Source organism: Semicossyphus pulcher, unplaced genomic scaffold (assembly GCF_022749685.1).
Source record: "Semicossyphus pulcher isolate SPU_LCO1_2020_fin unplaced genomic scaffold, fSemPul1.0.p SCAF_9, whole genome shotgun sequence".
NCBI lineage: Eukaryota > Metazoa > Chordata > Actinopteri > Labriformes > Labridae > Semicossyphus > Semicossyphus pulcher.
In genome coordinates, this window is record NW_027211770.1 from 5058066 (window position 1) to 5073012 (window position 14947).

Below are 14947 nucleotides of genomic sequence, written 5' to 3' on the forward strand. Positions count from 1 at the left end.
AAAAATATATTTGCCTGTAAAAACAATCTGTTAATAATATTTTTGTCATTATTATTATAATCAGGAGAGCAATCAGTCCGGGGCTGTGCGAGGCTCAACCCCGGCACACTTTGTCCATATGTGTGGAGCTGTTTCGCATGACGAGGAGTATTATATAGACGAGCTGCTATTGCGCGCTCCTTTAAAAAATTAAGCTGCGGTACAGACAGGTAAACTAGTCAACACCTGTCGAGTCTGGACTTTACTTTACAATAAACTGTTAAAGAGCTGCCCCCTCCTCACCCTGCTCATCACCGATCTGAGGATGGAGATGACATCCGTCAGTGTGGAGCTCAGCTGATGCCTGAGAGCGCAGCACGGCGCAGCAGAGAGAAGAGGTGCAGACAGCTCTTCCTCACAATCAGATGCAAAACAAGAGCAAACTTCCTGGATCTGTGAAACGTGATGGCCGTGTTTGCGCTTGAATAATATCAATACAATTTGCTTTGTGAATTGAACCTGGAGGCGGAGCAGATAGCGGGGGCAAATGATGCGCAATTCATGGTGCTATCAACGGCCGCAATTCATTGCTAGTGAATTCCCCCAAATGTGTTCAGACTCCTTAAGAACTAAAACAGAAAGACAGGAGATAAACAATTACATAACTAGACAAATTGTTCATAGCTTGTGAAAGGACAGGTGGTCCAAAGAGATGCATGTGTGTGAGCAGAGGGCTGTTTAACCGATTTATTGTTCTTCCCCTTCACATGATGATGCCCCATGTGAGGCGCATTAGTTATCTCTACACATTTTTGGCCATATTCTTATTATTCACCACAAGCTTTGTTACCTATGAACGGGAATCCAGTATTTATAAATCTTGGCTCAAAAGTTCTTGATGTTTCTGCTGACAGGCTCAGATTGTTATTGTGTGACAACATTACAGAAAGGATCCCTACAGAGATAGACCTTTTTGTTACAGAGGAAGATGATTTTTCACATGGCTACATCGCTCTCTGCAAACACACCAGACTCCATTGATAAAAAAGGTCTACCTCTGCCTCGATGAATTAGTTTGTTGATGTGATAGTGCAACCCTGGTGTTTAAATGGATTTTATATATCCAACAGATATTTGTGTAAACACAATAACCCCCAAAAAACTCACTATCAATTTCGACTAAACATGTAAAAAAGGGGCCACATTTTAAAAATTCAGGACTTGCTATTTCTATATATCATGTTAGTGTAAATATTTAAACTCTGAGTTTTATGTAAGTAGTTAGTGTATTTAGTGAGTGTATCAAGTTAAGTTGGATCATAGTTTGACATCGATTCATGCCTTTATTCATACCACGTGTCAGCCATAAACACAGTGACCTGTGATTTAGACTGAATATGTCACATTAACATTAGAATAAACAGTGCACAAATGACTTATATACAAATATATGTGTTAGTTACATATTTAAAGCCCCTATGTATATAAATATGAATATGATTACTGCAACTTTTTTTAAATCACCAATGTCAACAATTCATTAAAAAACCCTCAAAAATCATACATTCATAACATAGAGGCTGTACTGTGAGGAAATGTGCAGTATTAATTGTATAAATGCACTAATTACTTTAATACAGACATAACGTTTTAACACTCTTCTATTCAACCATTCAAATCCCTTTATGATTGAGCTAATAGCACCTGATGTATTCCTAAAACCTTCTGGTATTTCAGTAATACAGTCATGAATCATACAGCACGATGGCCAAGTTAACAGTATAGGTTGCACCATGTCATCAGTACTGAGATATTTCTTTATACGTCTGTCCGTCACCCGCCTCAAAGAAGCCAAACAGACTTGGAAATAAGAATGCCACACAGGCCCTTCAAAATTCAGCTTCTGTGTGTGTGTGTGTGTGTGTGTGTGTGTGTGTGTGTGTGTGTGTGTGTGTGTGTGTGCGTGTGTGTGTGTGTGTGTTTGTGTGCGTGTGCGTGTGCGTGTGTGTGTGTATATGTGTGTGTGTCTAATGAAGCTGAACACTGGTCTTGGTGGCTGAAACGGAGGATGGAGTCAGTGTGGAGAGAATGAATGGATGTTTTGGTTGTGCTTACAAGAGGAAGAAAGTGTATCCTGTGTCATTGTTCCTATGGGTAAGACGTTAAAAAGATCTGACTGTGTATAAAAAGTGGACGGAGCACAATGGTTTCAAAAGTGGAGCCAGTGCAAAGGTGCCTTACCTGCATTATTTCTAATGGTGAACAGGGGGAGCCTCCAAACTTTGTAAACGGTGCCAGATTGTCTTGAAGTCAATAAGAAATTGAGTCTCAGACTTCTCATGGGCTCAATCTCTAATTTGAAGTATTCTACAATACAGCATGATGTTCATTTAGTAAATCATGGCCCAATTTTGAGTCACAAGGACCATAAAGCATAGTATGTTCTAGAGAGCTGGTACGTATATTTTATAAGTTGTTACAATGACAACTTGTCTCCTGGGATAGAAGCACTGTATCATTCCTCTTCTCCCAGTATAGTCAGTTCTGGCTCCATAAAATCAAGATGGCAACAGCAAAAATGCCAAACTCGAGGGCTTAAAACGTATCGTACACTTCTTATACACAGTCTTTGTTTTAAACAGACTGAAAAAAAATGTAAACCTATTAATGAAACCTTTAATTCTTAATCATTAGTACTTTTACATTATTGATTGAGACAACCTGAAACACTTTATTCAAGTCAAAAATGACTTTCATAAGATTGACTTGTAAGGACTGCCAAAAAGCCCCATGTGTATTAATAACAAATTGTACGCAGCTAATCCAGATACAGCAGGGAAGCATCTGAAATCAGTGACTCTTCACAGTACAGTGCAACGTATCTGTCAATACCAATGACTGTATATATAGATGGACAACGCGTCTCCATCTGCTCCCATTGTACGTAATTGATGCCAAAATAGCCCCTGTAATAGGTGCTGCCATCTTGCAATGGTGACGTCATATGGAGCCAGAGACTGCGCAGTACAGATTGGTGGGTGAAGTGGCCGTAGCCACTTCCGCTAACACAAACACACACTTAACTTACCGAAAAAACAGCAAGGATCCTGCACGCCGGCGTGTTTAACAGCAGAACAGCTTCTTGTGTTGGTCTGAGGTTAACGTTCACAGGTATGGAAACTTCAGTGACTGTAGTGATTGTTTTGTTACGTTTCCACTCGCGGATCGTCCTCCGCTCTGCTCACCCGGAACTGATCGGCTGCAGGAGCCGAAATTTGTCAACAGAGCTGTCAATCATCATTTTGACAGCATCAAATAACTAATTAAAAATAAACTTGTCAGAAAAATGAACACTTGGCATAACTAGCTATAATGACAGAAACCATGTTTGAGAAAAATGTATCGGGCGTCTATTTTGATTTTATAGTTTGACCCATGTCCCATCTGTTAAAATGGAGGAGGCGGGCTTTATGACCTATAATGCAGCCAGTCAGCAGGGGGCGATAGAGAGGGTTTGGCTTCACTTTTAGGGAGCTGTCATGTCGTCCATCTTTTTATACAGTATATGGTCAATACGCTGTGTCCAACAGTCATCTTATTTAATATAGAACTAAAATGATCCAACAACCATTGACAAATGTAGAGAACAACACATATTCATTACATTACTATCCAACCAATTTAGGAACCCATCTGCTATCATCTAACAACAGTTTAGTCTCTGGGCACTAACAAATATTTTGGGCACTCACAACTACTTCAAGCTTATGGTGTAATCAGCCGATATTCTGATAACTGGTACCAGATATCCAGGCAAAGACTTCCTCTTCTCTCCAAAGGTCATTGCTTACGGTCCACAAGCAACGTGAGATTAATAAAGAGCTAAATTGATGTCAGATGATAGTCATAGGGTCGGGGATTGCATTCTGGCCTATGCATTCCACCTCTTCTTTCGACACTGACTGTTTTCCTGCAAACAACAAAAGCTCACTCAAACCTGATTGGTCGAATCTTCTCCAACTACATATGGACACCAGTATTCTTCCGACACTAAAGATCTTGTCCCTTGTTATAGAGGTTACTATCCTACCAGCCAAGAACCATCATCACGCATTTCCTATGATCAACAGCAGTTTTGTTTGAAGTATTTTGCTAATTGTCCTCTATAACTCTCAATATCTGTGAAAGTTAATATTAGCGCTTCAGAAGAATTCTAGGGCTGGTTCTGGTCTTAATGGCTGAGGTAGTAGACTTGGTCTCGGTAAGGCCCTTTGTAGAGCCCTTGGAAGTGCTAGAACTGTCCTTAGTTGAATCCCCTGTGGTGTCCTTGGAAGAGTCTTTTGCAGCACCTTTGGAGTTATGGATAGAGTACCTGCTTGCTGGTGAAGAACACTTGGTAATGTCTTTGCTAGTACCTTTGTTAGTACCCTTAGTAGTGTGCTTGGCAGAATAACTGGCTGGTGGTTCTGGTTGTGTAGAAGTCACTGAGTTGATAGCAGCTTTAGTAACAGTATTCCTAGCAGTAGTAGTTCTGGCTCTAGAATCAGTAGTCCTGGTGATTGGCTTAGGGAGTGTGGATGAAGCAGGCTGGTTTCTCTTGATCCTTTTTTCTCTGACTTGTCTGCATATGACTTCACTGACTGGGCTGAGGTCACAGTTTGTGATGACGTTTACCCTTTCTTGAGAGGGCTCCAGAGAAGGGTTGCTTGCTAAACTGAACTTTTCAACATTGACCTTGTCCTGTAGGTCTTCACTGATACAACTGCTCGTCTGTAGTCTCGTCTCTTCACTGTGGCCACGTTCTTTTCGAAGTTCTTCTTTATGGCTCACATCCTCCTCTCCAATAACTTCATCACAGTCTGCCTCCTTCTGTGGGATCTCATCACTCTCCAATGGGGCATCTACATGATTGTGTTGTGGTGTCCTGCACTTCCTTGATGTGTTGTTGCCCTGAGGATTAAGAGGGTTAGGGCTGGTATCTGGTGGGAGGCCTCTCTTTCTTCTGGACACCCTCAGGACCCCGGGGTTCTCACTTATCTGTCTGGTGACTGAGCCATTAGTCAATGGTATTTGAGCTGGAGACCTGCTTAAATTTCTTCCTGAGTTCTGGAGATTGCTAAAATTTTTGGGATTGCTAAAGCAGTTAGAGACTGTTTTCCGGTGGAGAGGAAGGTGGTGATGGCGAGGCAGCTCTTGGTTGCTTGGTTGCCTGGAGAGGTGTTTGTTGTTGGTGTCCTTGTGTCTGCTTTGTGGATGGCCTTTTGGTTTACAGGTACTGATAGGCCTTGTGCAGGGCCTGGAAGATCGCCTGCTGGGAACTCCTGTTCTAGGCTTTAAGGGAGGGACTGACCTGACAAAGGAGGTTCTTTCTTCAGGGAGTCTAGCCGCTGCCACCTGCAACAGATAGAGACCATGATAGCTCAAAGCCAGATCCCAGTGTTTTTTGGCACTTTTGATATGATGTATGTCTAAAGTAGAAGCTACAGGTCATGTGTTATCCTCCAAGCTTGTGCAGGCGCGCTGTCATGAGCTGATGTCACTTTATGGTCTCGGTCAAAGTTAGTTAGAAAAGATGGAATTTGAGTTGAGTGTTTCTTTATAACTTTATTGACTGAAAACCAGATCATGTTTTATGGATAAAATATTTTCTGCGGCTCTGACTGAACTCCCAGTGATTTATGAGTTTACTAATGGACAGATGTTTGCTTGTTGAGGTGAGCACGTTAGCTAAGTAAGTTCCTGGAAGCTCTGAGCACTGGGCTAGTGTAAGTGTTTACACTGCTAGCACAGGAGCTTCTGATCACCATGAGGAAGAGGAGATTTTCAAGCCTGAGGCGGATGTACCCACCAGAGAATGCCAGGTAGACAATGGAACTGCACTCAGCAGCCCCCTAATCAACATGGCTGAACTGAAGGAGCCAGTGTTTACAGGGAATACTGTACTGAGGTGACTTACAGTGGCTTAGACCAGGACTCTGACTCCTTTGTTGATAAAGACGATGTGAATTCAGGTGGGGGAAAGAGATGCACGAAACAAGAAACAAATTAGAGGGTGATCAGGCATCAGTCAGGTCTGAACAGTGGTTACCACTTGGGTACCTACCTCAGTACTGTAAGAATCCTCCACATCAATTTATGATTGAGAGTGACTCTATGATAAATCAGAAATAATGCTGGCTGTAGTGGGACTTGGATATAATTATGAGCACAAAACCGTTATAAGCATGATTCTTTAAATGCATGCCTTTTTGTTCTTCAGTGACACAGCAGTTTGAGCATATAGGATCTGTTAAGTGACTAATTTCAGTAAAAAATGAAATGTTGGGTGGGGTGTATTTACAGCTGTGGCTTAAATGCAGAACTGTTCATCCACCATTTGGTAGATGGCTTCTTGAGTCCACATGATGTAGAACCCTTAGACAAGACACTGAGTGGCCCTGAGTGGTCTGAAGACTAAGACGGCTCTATACAAGTGCGGTCCATCGAACATTTAAGAGCGAGACTTGAGCTCTCGAAGAGGAATGTGACTTAAGTTTACAGTATGCTTCTTCAGCTTGTTGAATGGCTGAATAGCTCAGGAAAGCCTTTCTCTCACATCTTTTCGCTGTTCGCTGATCTATGTCTGAACATTTCTGTTCTGCACTGACAGATTGATAGTGTGATAAGGTAGATGAGACTGATAAACTGAGATCCACCTGCAGTAAAATAAATTTCTGTGTGCGTGTCCTGTTCATAGTTCAGAAAGATCCAGGCGCACCCTGTTAACTTGCTCCTATCAGTCCTGCTAGTTAAAGTGTTAATAAAACTCAATGCAAACCTTCACCATGACCCATACTGCTTTCACTGTGTTTCCGTTACATACATTTTAAATTCAGATTTCTATAACGTGTCCCGAAAGTTGCAATTAAATTACTTCGCCCGCTCTCCTCGTTGAGGAAGAGCACTGAAATAGTGACAGGAGTCACAGGACGTCAATCACACATGACGATGTGGCAACCAAATAAACAACAGCGGGACCTGTTTACTCCTCACAGTGTTCTGTCAACAAAAGAGGGTCCGACATCGGACACTCTCTGTCCACACACAATCATATGCAGTTCTCTTATGCAATGTAAACTATCCTATTGTGTATCTGTTTATGTCCCTACTGTAAATGCATTGATTGTCGCTGTTTATAAAGCTTATAAAAGGTGCAGATGTCATTCGGTAACAATTGATCGTTTTGATTGCTACGTCATTAATATCGTCCCTCGTGCACACGGCTGACGTGCTGTGAGAACTGAATTGTGACAGAAAATATTTAACTTTTGTGACTTAATTAAACAGACTGCTGATGAAGGCAGTCAACACAGCAGACAGAGAGACAGACAGACAGAGGGGGCGGGGCCAGCAGCTGTGCAGAGAGCAGAGGTGCAGGAGTGTTGGGGGACTGAAGCAAAGTAAAGTGATCAGGTTAAAGTAGATTGCGAATTAAAACTTAATAAAGTGAAGAGAGAACAGTTCAAGTGTGGAAGTAAGAGAACCATCCAGAAAGAGGGTAATCCAGACTGAGTAAGTCTACGTGTGATGTGCTTCTCTCAGAAATCACTGATGTATGCGATGAAGTGCGATTAATTAATTACAAAGCCTACAAAAAAATGAATGATGAAGAATTTTGCATTTCAGTCTTTTCCACTGACTTTGCTTTTATCCGATCGTGAATCTGTGGTCGACAAGAAAAAGAGAGCGGCTGAACAATCAACTGAACGCTGTCAGATGTATGTCGGAGGGATGATCCTACCTTGTTGTTTCTTCTGACCGGTAGGGAGAGCTGGCGACATCTTAGGAGGTGCCTTTCAGCTCCCTCTCTCCTGTTCTCCTCCTTTCCCTTACTCTTCCTCCTGCGCTGCTCCTCCTCCCTCCTCTCCCTCTCCCTCCTCCTCTCTGCACGAGCAGTGATAGGACAGAAGGAGCTGACTGCTGCAGAATGTCCACTCCCTCTCAGAGACCGAGAGTCTCGCTGCACTGTGGGACAGCATGGACATAGACAGAACCATGGAGAGGAATGAAAGAAATAACTCACTCAATCTTACTGCCATGTAACTGGATTTAAGTGGTGATATCAGGTGAGCTGACGAGTACCTGCTGTTCTACTGAAAATCCTCGGGTTCTTCCCCTGAGCTGCAGTCCTGTGATTGGTGGAAAGAGAGGAAGTACGATGCTGAGTGCTGCCTGGCTCCTTTGCTCGTCCACTTGCTAAGAAGGCCATGTTGCTAGGCAACGCTGCTGAACCTGTGGTGAAAAGTGGAATTGCCATTATTAATTTTGACACTTGTGTGTCTGTGTCTGTGTGTGTGTCTCTGTGTGTGTGTGCGTGTGTGCGTGTATCTTTGTTTCTGTTTTGTGTGTGTGAAATGTAAAAAATTAATTTAAAACATTATTTACATGTTCTAACTTAAAGTAACAGGTTCACTTTCGTCTCCCGACAACAGCTGATTAACCAATATTATCATGTGCATAGTGGTATGATAGGTGATCCTTGTTGTCTGCAATTGAGGGTGGACATATTCATATTGAGAAATATTGGTCAGCATGGCTCCAGTATGATCCAGCTCATGCCAATGTGGTTCTCTTTTTCGTATAGGGATGACACCTCGTGCATCACTTCACTCCGAACAATAAAAGTGCCACCTTAGGGGGAATTCACTAAAGGATTGAACCTGTGACACAAAAAGACTCCGCCTCATTCTCCAAGCACACGCAGAGGGCTGAATGTACCCCAAAGTGTGCTGCAGAGCAAACAGAGTCTCTGTGCTGCGGTGCCGTTTGCTTCTATTTAAATGAGTCATTAAAGGGTTAATTTGGCCCCTTTCTATGTAAATGAGCCTCGTGGCAAAAAGGACCTAACAGCAGCGCCCAGTTACAGTGAAAATATACCTTCTGCAGAGAGCTGGTGGGAACAGCAGTGGGCCTTTTCTAAGGGCTGTCACACTCTGAGTTTAGACTGATCGTTACGATAATTCACCTTTTGTGTGATCAAAAAATGTATTTGTCTGTAAAAACAATCTGTTAATAATATATTGTCGTTATTATTATAATCTGGAGACCAATCAGTCCGGGGCTGTGTGAGGCTCAACCCCGGCACACGGGCACAGACACGGGCAGACGGTCTTGAGGATGGGGATTATTGTGAGGGCAAGCTGCTGTTGTGCGCTTGTTTAAAAATTCCAGACAGCTTCTCTCCACAATCAGACACAAAACACGAGCAAACTGCACGAGCTGTGAAACTTTATGTGTGTTTGCACTTGAATATCATCAGTGCAGTTTGCTTTGTGAATCAGGCAGAGGGGGCAAATGATGAGCAATTTATGGAGCTATCAGCGGCCACAATTCATTCTTTATGAACTCCCCCCTTTGAAGGGTTTCATGTAGTACTCAGCAAAGGTGTTGTACCTAGAACCCTTTAATCTTTCAAGAGTGATCAGAGGTTTTACAGAGAACCATTAAAAAAATGTCAGGGTATTAACTAGAACCCAGCAAAGGGGTTACATCATGAGCTGTTTCATTTAGAACGTGAGCCCAGGGTTCTAACCAGAACGCACCTTTTTTCTACTGTTACGCAACCGCCGAATCATTAGCTGTCATTAACTTAACCGTTATATTGTAAACTGACAGAAGGCCCGCCTCTCCTTTCATCCGATTGGACAATGAGAAAAAACGCCCATGACGTTGAGCTGCTTTGAGTTTACTTTTTTTCACTCGAGGCGCTCAGAGCTTTCATTGAAAACAAGTAGAAAAAAGCCTCCAGCTGCTAAAGTGCACTCTATCTGATCGGGCCCTAAGAATCCTTTATTATTCTGAGAGTTTCATCAAGAAGCACGGAGGGGGATTCATCAAGAATTTACTAGATGGGTTTATAAGGTTTAATCTAGAATCCATCAAGCAGGTTTTACAGATCAACTGTTTCTATTCAAAGGGTTTCATCTAAATCTAAGGGTCACATTTAGAAACCACCCAGAGACATGAACAAACACAGAAGGGGGTTCGACCAAGACCCTTTTATATTCTAAGGGTTTCATCCAGAACCATCCCGAGAGGTTCTAATGAGAAGCCTTTAATATTCCAAGAGATTATTCTAGAAAGTGTCCATGGGGTTCAACCAAACATACTGTGATATGACAAAACTCAAAAGGTTTAATCAAGAACCCAAGGGTTTCTAAGTCTTCTCAACTAGAACCCACTCAGGGGGTTCTACTACTATCTAAAACTTTAAGATAGACCCCCACCTCCACCTCCACCACCACCACCACCTTTTATATTCCAAGGGTTACATTTAAATTAGCTTCTAATAAGAAACCTTTTACTGTGAACAGCTAAATGTGTGACTTGATGATAGTCGTTATGAGGTTATGCCTCAAACCAATGACTGTATACATATAACCCACAGAGCAGAGCAGTGGTGTTTTCAAGATTGAGGGTCAAGTGATGTAAATCAGTTGTTTGAACTTCCACTTACTTTAACTGAAGATAGCTTAGCTGCAAATAAAGGAAGACTATTGTCACACATGACCAGGAGGGAGTCCAACAGCACGTGACAGGTGTTTAGAGTCGACGTGTTAAGCATTGACTGCAGGGAACTCCACGTCAGATTCATTCACCTAAACAGGATGTGTTTAGCCCAGAGTCCGGCCCTCCTCATGCTGCCAAAAGGCCTAATTATAGCCCACAGAGGACAAGAAACAGGAGACCCGTCATGTTTTACCCACTTTCACCAACACGCCCTTCTCTCTTGTAAATCAGAGAAAGTAGGCTGATTCAGTTTGTCCTGTAGAATACGCACGCAGCTCGGGTTTTTTCTTTTCTTATTACGTTGAGCTGCTTGAAGATGGGAAGAGGAAATACTACTCACTCTCGTTCACTTTCATGAAACCAGCTGGTTCTAGCTTAAAACTCACTGTGGGACCAGCTTCATGCAGGCCACGACCTGTTAGTTCTTACCTCTCAGACAGAGAAAAGACAGGAAGTCCTCCGTCTTTGGTCGTCGTCGGGTCAGACAGGTGCCTACGGCATGGTTGTGGGTGTGGTTATTTCGTGATGATGTCATCAACACTGGAGATCCAGGAGAGTTTGGGGGGGACTGGGCAAACTTCCTCTGCGCTTGGAGCCTCGGTCTGCAATAAATGTCCATGTAAACATCAGACAGCGATTAACCTGAGATGACTAATCTTTCATTCTGATCCGCTTTCAGAGGGAGGCTGCGGTCCAATAGTGCTTTTTGGTGAGGAGGTTTCTAACGGAGTCATAAATACAGTAAAATTAGAGATAAAACGATTAATTTAATAATTCTTAATGTTAAAGAGGCCGCAGGAGTTTGAAGTGCACGTTTATATGAACAATGCAGCTGAGCTCAGACTGATGCTGCTAAAAGCTGCCTCGTCCTGACGCTCGTATGTCTCGCACACTGAAACATCTTAATGAAAGCACCGGGCAATAGATGCGCTCTTTGTAGTCCATCATGGGTAGTTTTTTACACGGCAGAGTCACGTGACATCAGTCACATCCGCAGTCGGGTTCTCTGAGCACTGCGGTCGTCTTTTCCTTACTCCTTCTGAATTCTCCTCACACCTTTCCTTGACCTCATGACGTTTTCCATCGAGGTCAAGGAGAAGTGGTTAGGAAAGGACTTAAGGGGTCATTTTTTGCACTTGTCTTGGGGTCCTTCACTCTAAATGTTTATAGGTGTGTCGTACACGGACCACAGGACCGAACATGCAAACATCTTAAAACAGTCTGGAGCTGCTGACCTCTTGCTGGCAGGGTCATCCTTGTCAGGATGGATGCTGGCAGGGCGGCGCTGTGGAGGACCTGGTCTGTTATGCAAGGACCTGATCCAGCTGGGATTGGCTGAGAGGAGGGACTGACGCCGGCTAATACCGTTAACCACGGAGCCTTAAGAGAACAGAAAGAACTTTATATATAGCAGTGCAACTCTAAGAAATTATCTGAACATAAAATGTTATATTGAACAATAATATAACAAAATAAGGAAAACTACAGATAGTCTCAAACTATGTTTTTGCTTATTATTTGTGACAGGTGCTTGTTTTAGCCACTGACAGACTGTTATTCTAAGTGTGTGACAGCATTACAGAAAGGATCCCTACAGAGATAGACCTTTTTGTTACAGAGAAAGATGATTGTTTAACCACAAACAGTCGTTACATCGCTCTCTGCAAACACACCAGACTCCATTCATAAAAACAGTGATTTAACCTCACAGAGCACCGGAGCTGCTGCTCTGCTGCTGCCTTGATTGGTTTGTGTGTTCATGGTAATTTGTAACTTTGGTATTTCACACAGTTAGTTTAGATCAAACTAAATATCTGTGTAACATACAACAAAAACCAAAGAAATTAGGCAACTTTAGAGCGGGTTTGTGGTGCAACATAAAATGACTGTACTTCTAAATGGAGTTTGGTGATAATATTCGTTCTGATGAGCTAAAGCCTGAAAATAAGATCAGAAAATGAGGCAGACATTCACAGTCAGGGCAGAACTTCTGAATTTCTAACAGCACAGTTACAGGAGAGAGAGAGTGCCGATGATGTCACTGACCTCTGAGGTTTGTGGGAGTCTGTGACCTCAGCGTCCGGGCCGGGGCAGGTGTGCTCAGCAGCATGTGTGTGTTTCTCACTGAGTGTTTGTGCTGTGCGTTGTGTGTGTGTTTCTCAGGGTTGAGCAGTGGTAGTGTAGTTTGTGTTGTGTGTGAGCGTAGGGTCCTGGTTGATGCTGAGCTCCTCCGGGAAACAGGTGAGTGCTGAACAGTGTGTGACTGTGTTTGCATGTTACGCGGTGTGTGTGAACATTTATTTTTTGGCGTGTGTGCATCCTGAGACAGCTGAGTTTTTTGCCCTTTGTTGGTGTGTTCATGAGGCTGCAGGTGTTTGGACGTGTGTGTGTTTTTCTGCGTGTGTGTGCTTGTTGGTCTGTGTGTGACTTTCTGTTGTGGCGTGTGCACACTCTGCTTTTTCTGTATGTGTGTGTTCAGTAGTGTCTGTGTCTTTTGCGGAGCTTGTAAGAGTGTGTTTTTGGGAGTGCGTTTGTGTGCACATGTGTGTATGTGTGAGTGTTTGTGCGTGGCACGGTGTGTGTCTCTGAATTCCCTGAGGGAGAGGAACAGAACTTTCCGGACCAGACGTTCTTCACACCACGGCATCCCGTCACTGATGTCCTGCACAGACAAACATCAGACATTGGAGATGATCGTCTCCGTCAGACTCTGTGGTTCGGTTGTAAAATGATGTATGTTCTGTATGAAGCAAAGACAGGAGGTAAATGTCTCTTACATATTTCTTCTTGATGATGTTGCGTTTGGGTCTGTCTGTACTCATCTTGTGCAGCAGACTCTGAGCGGCACATGAAGAACAGAAGAATCTTTCTTTTGCTTCGTTTTCTCTACAGGTATGAAAATCCCACCGCTCTGCCTGAAAGAAGGAGAAAGAAATATACTAGATAAAAACAGAAGAGGTGCCATGACGCGGCTGAAGTGGATCTAAAACACAGATTGTGAAACTCTGAAACGTTGTTCTTATTTTATTGAACCTTTGCAAAGGGGTCAGTCAGCAGGGAGAGACGAAGAGGAAGGCAGATAGCTTCACACTGAGCTGACTACACCTTGTGGTTTAGGCCACAGAAGTTTGAACTGTCTTCCTGTTGAGGACAGAGTCATTAAGAGGTCAGAGTGATTAAAGGCTTCCATGAAGCCATTTTCTGTTCGTTATATTGACACGATGGCTGTGCTCATAAATAGACAAAAGACAATTCAGATGTGCTTAACAATGAGTACAAATACAAGAATAAAGTTGTCTGTAAAAAGTTATCCCATTATTTATGGCAGTAAAACAACAAATTATAAATCTCTAAACTTCATTTTTTTTTTTTTTTTAACATGTTTTGGGGTTTAAATTATTTATAGTGTGTGAATGTCCCCAGATGTGTTCATCCTGCAGCAGTGAAACTGGCTGTAATGGCTGCAACATAATCCTTGATGGATCAAAGGTCGTCCACTAAAAGTTCTTGTTGTTTCCACTGACAGGCTCAGATTGTTATTCTAAGTGTGTGACAACATTACAGAAAGGATCCCTAGAGATAGACCTTTTTGTTACAGAGGCAGTGTGTGTGTGGGAGCTGTGGGGGGGGGGGGGGGGGGGGGGTCACAATAACACAAACAAATAAACTGATCGAGGTCAGGGTAGACCTCCTGTTCTAACATCTGCACATTGACTCATTTGGTTTTATTTTATTTTTTACACATAAATAAACAAAGTTGAATAATTAAACTATAATATACTGTAAAACAATGTTTTGGATGCTATTAACTGTGCCGAGAGTTTGAGCTGAGTTACATCTGACCCCCTCCATTCAAATAAACCTCATGAACAATGTGTCATAATCATCTTTATATGTATGGCTATTGAGCTGAAAGATGTCACTTACAGTGCTGGTCATCAGGGATCACATTGTCAGCATGTTTATCTTCATGTTGTAATATTATTTTCTGTTTGTTTAAACTGTGCTGAGTAAGATAAAAGTGCACTGTGCATGGTGCCACAGGTTCAGACAGCAGGTCATATAGATCAGGTGTGCAGGGATGGAAGAAGGTGTGGTGAAGCACACACTCCTCTGTGTCTCCGTGTCACTCTCATACAGAAGCATAAAATGTGCCTAAATATGTAAAGACAGAAAGCTTCCTCTTCTAGACGCACTACAAGCAGCCAAAGCGACCACAGTAGTTAATCAGACCCAGACTGATCTGAGCATCGGCCCGGCCTACAGCAGCTCCATCACGGACCGTTACACCGCTCCGTCCGTGTCAGGGCAGGCTGGACGGTAACGGTGCGTGTGCACGGCAGTCTGACCGGCCCGTCCATCAATACAGAGGTCTGACAATGCAGGAGGCAGAATATAACAGCAGACATGTCTAATCCTC

The 14947-nt window shown here is 42.9% G+C and overlaps 1 protein-coding gene across 1 annotated transcript; it reads right to left on the reverse strand.

The window, feature by feature from the left end:
- Window positions 1-3057: 3057 nt before the first annotated feature.
- LOC138583693 (protein Jumonji-like) lies at window positions 3058-13349 on the reverse strand. Its single transcript, XM_069655651.1, has 7 exons — window positions 13305-13349; window positions 13102-13189; window positions 11763-11907; window positions 10957-11129; window positions 8101-8250; window positions 7760-7983; window positions 3058-5373 (listed from the first exon to the last, which is right to left on the reverse strand). The coding sequence occupies exons 1-7, from the start codon at window positions 13347-13349 to the stop codon at window positions 4174-4176; spliced, it is 2025 nt and encodes a 674-aa protein (XP_069511752.1). The 3' UTR covers window positions 3058-4173.
- Window positions 13350-14947: the final 1598 nt, after the last annotated feature.

Bases quoted from the DNA above. Each gene is read 5' to 3' on its own strand.
- LOC138583693 (XM_069655651.1), bottom strand. From the start codon at position 13,349: ATGAGTACAGACAGACCCAAACGCAACATCATCAAGAAGAAATAT. The intron at 13,190-13,304 runs GTAAGAGACATT...TTGTCTGTGCAG, and splicing joins ACATCATCAAGAAGAAATAT to GACATCAGTGACGGGATGCC. The intron at 7,984-8,100 runs GTACTCGTCAGC...GCTGTCCCACAG, and splicing joins GATTTTCAGTAGAACAGCAG to TGCAGCGAGACTCTCGGTCT.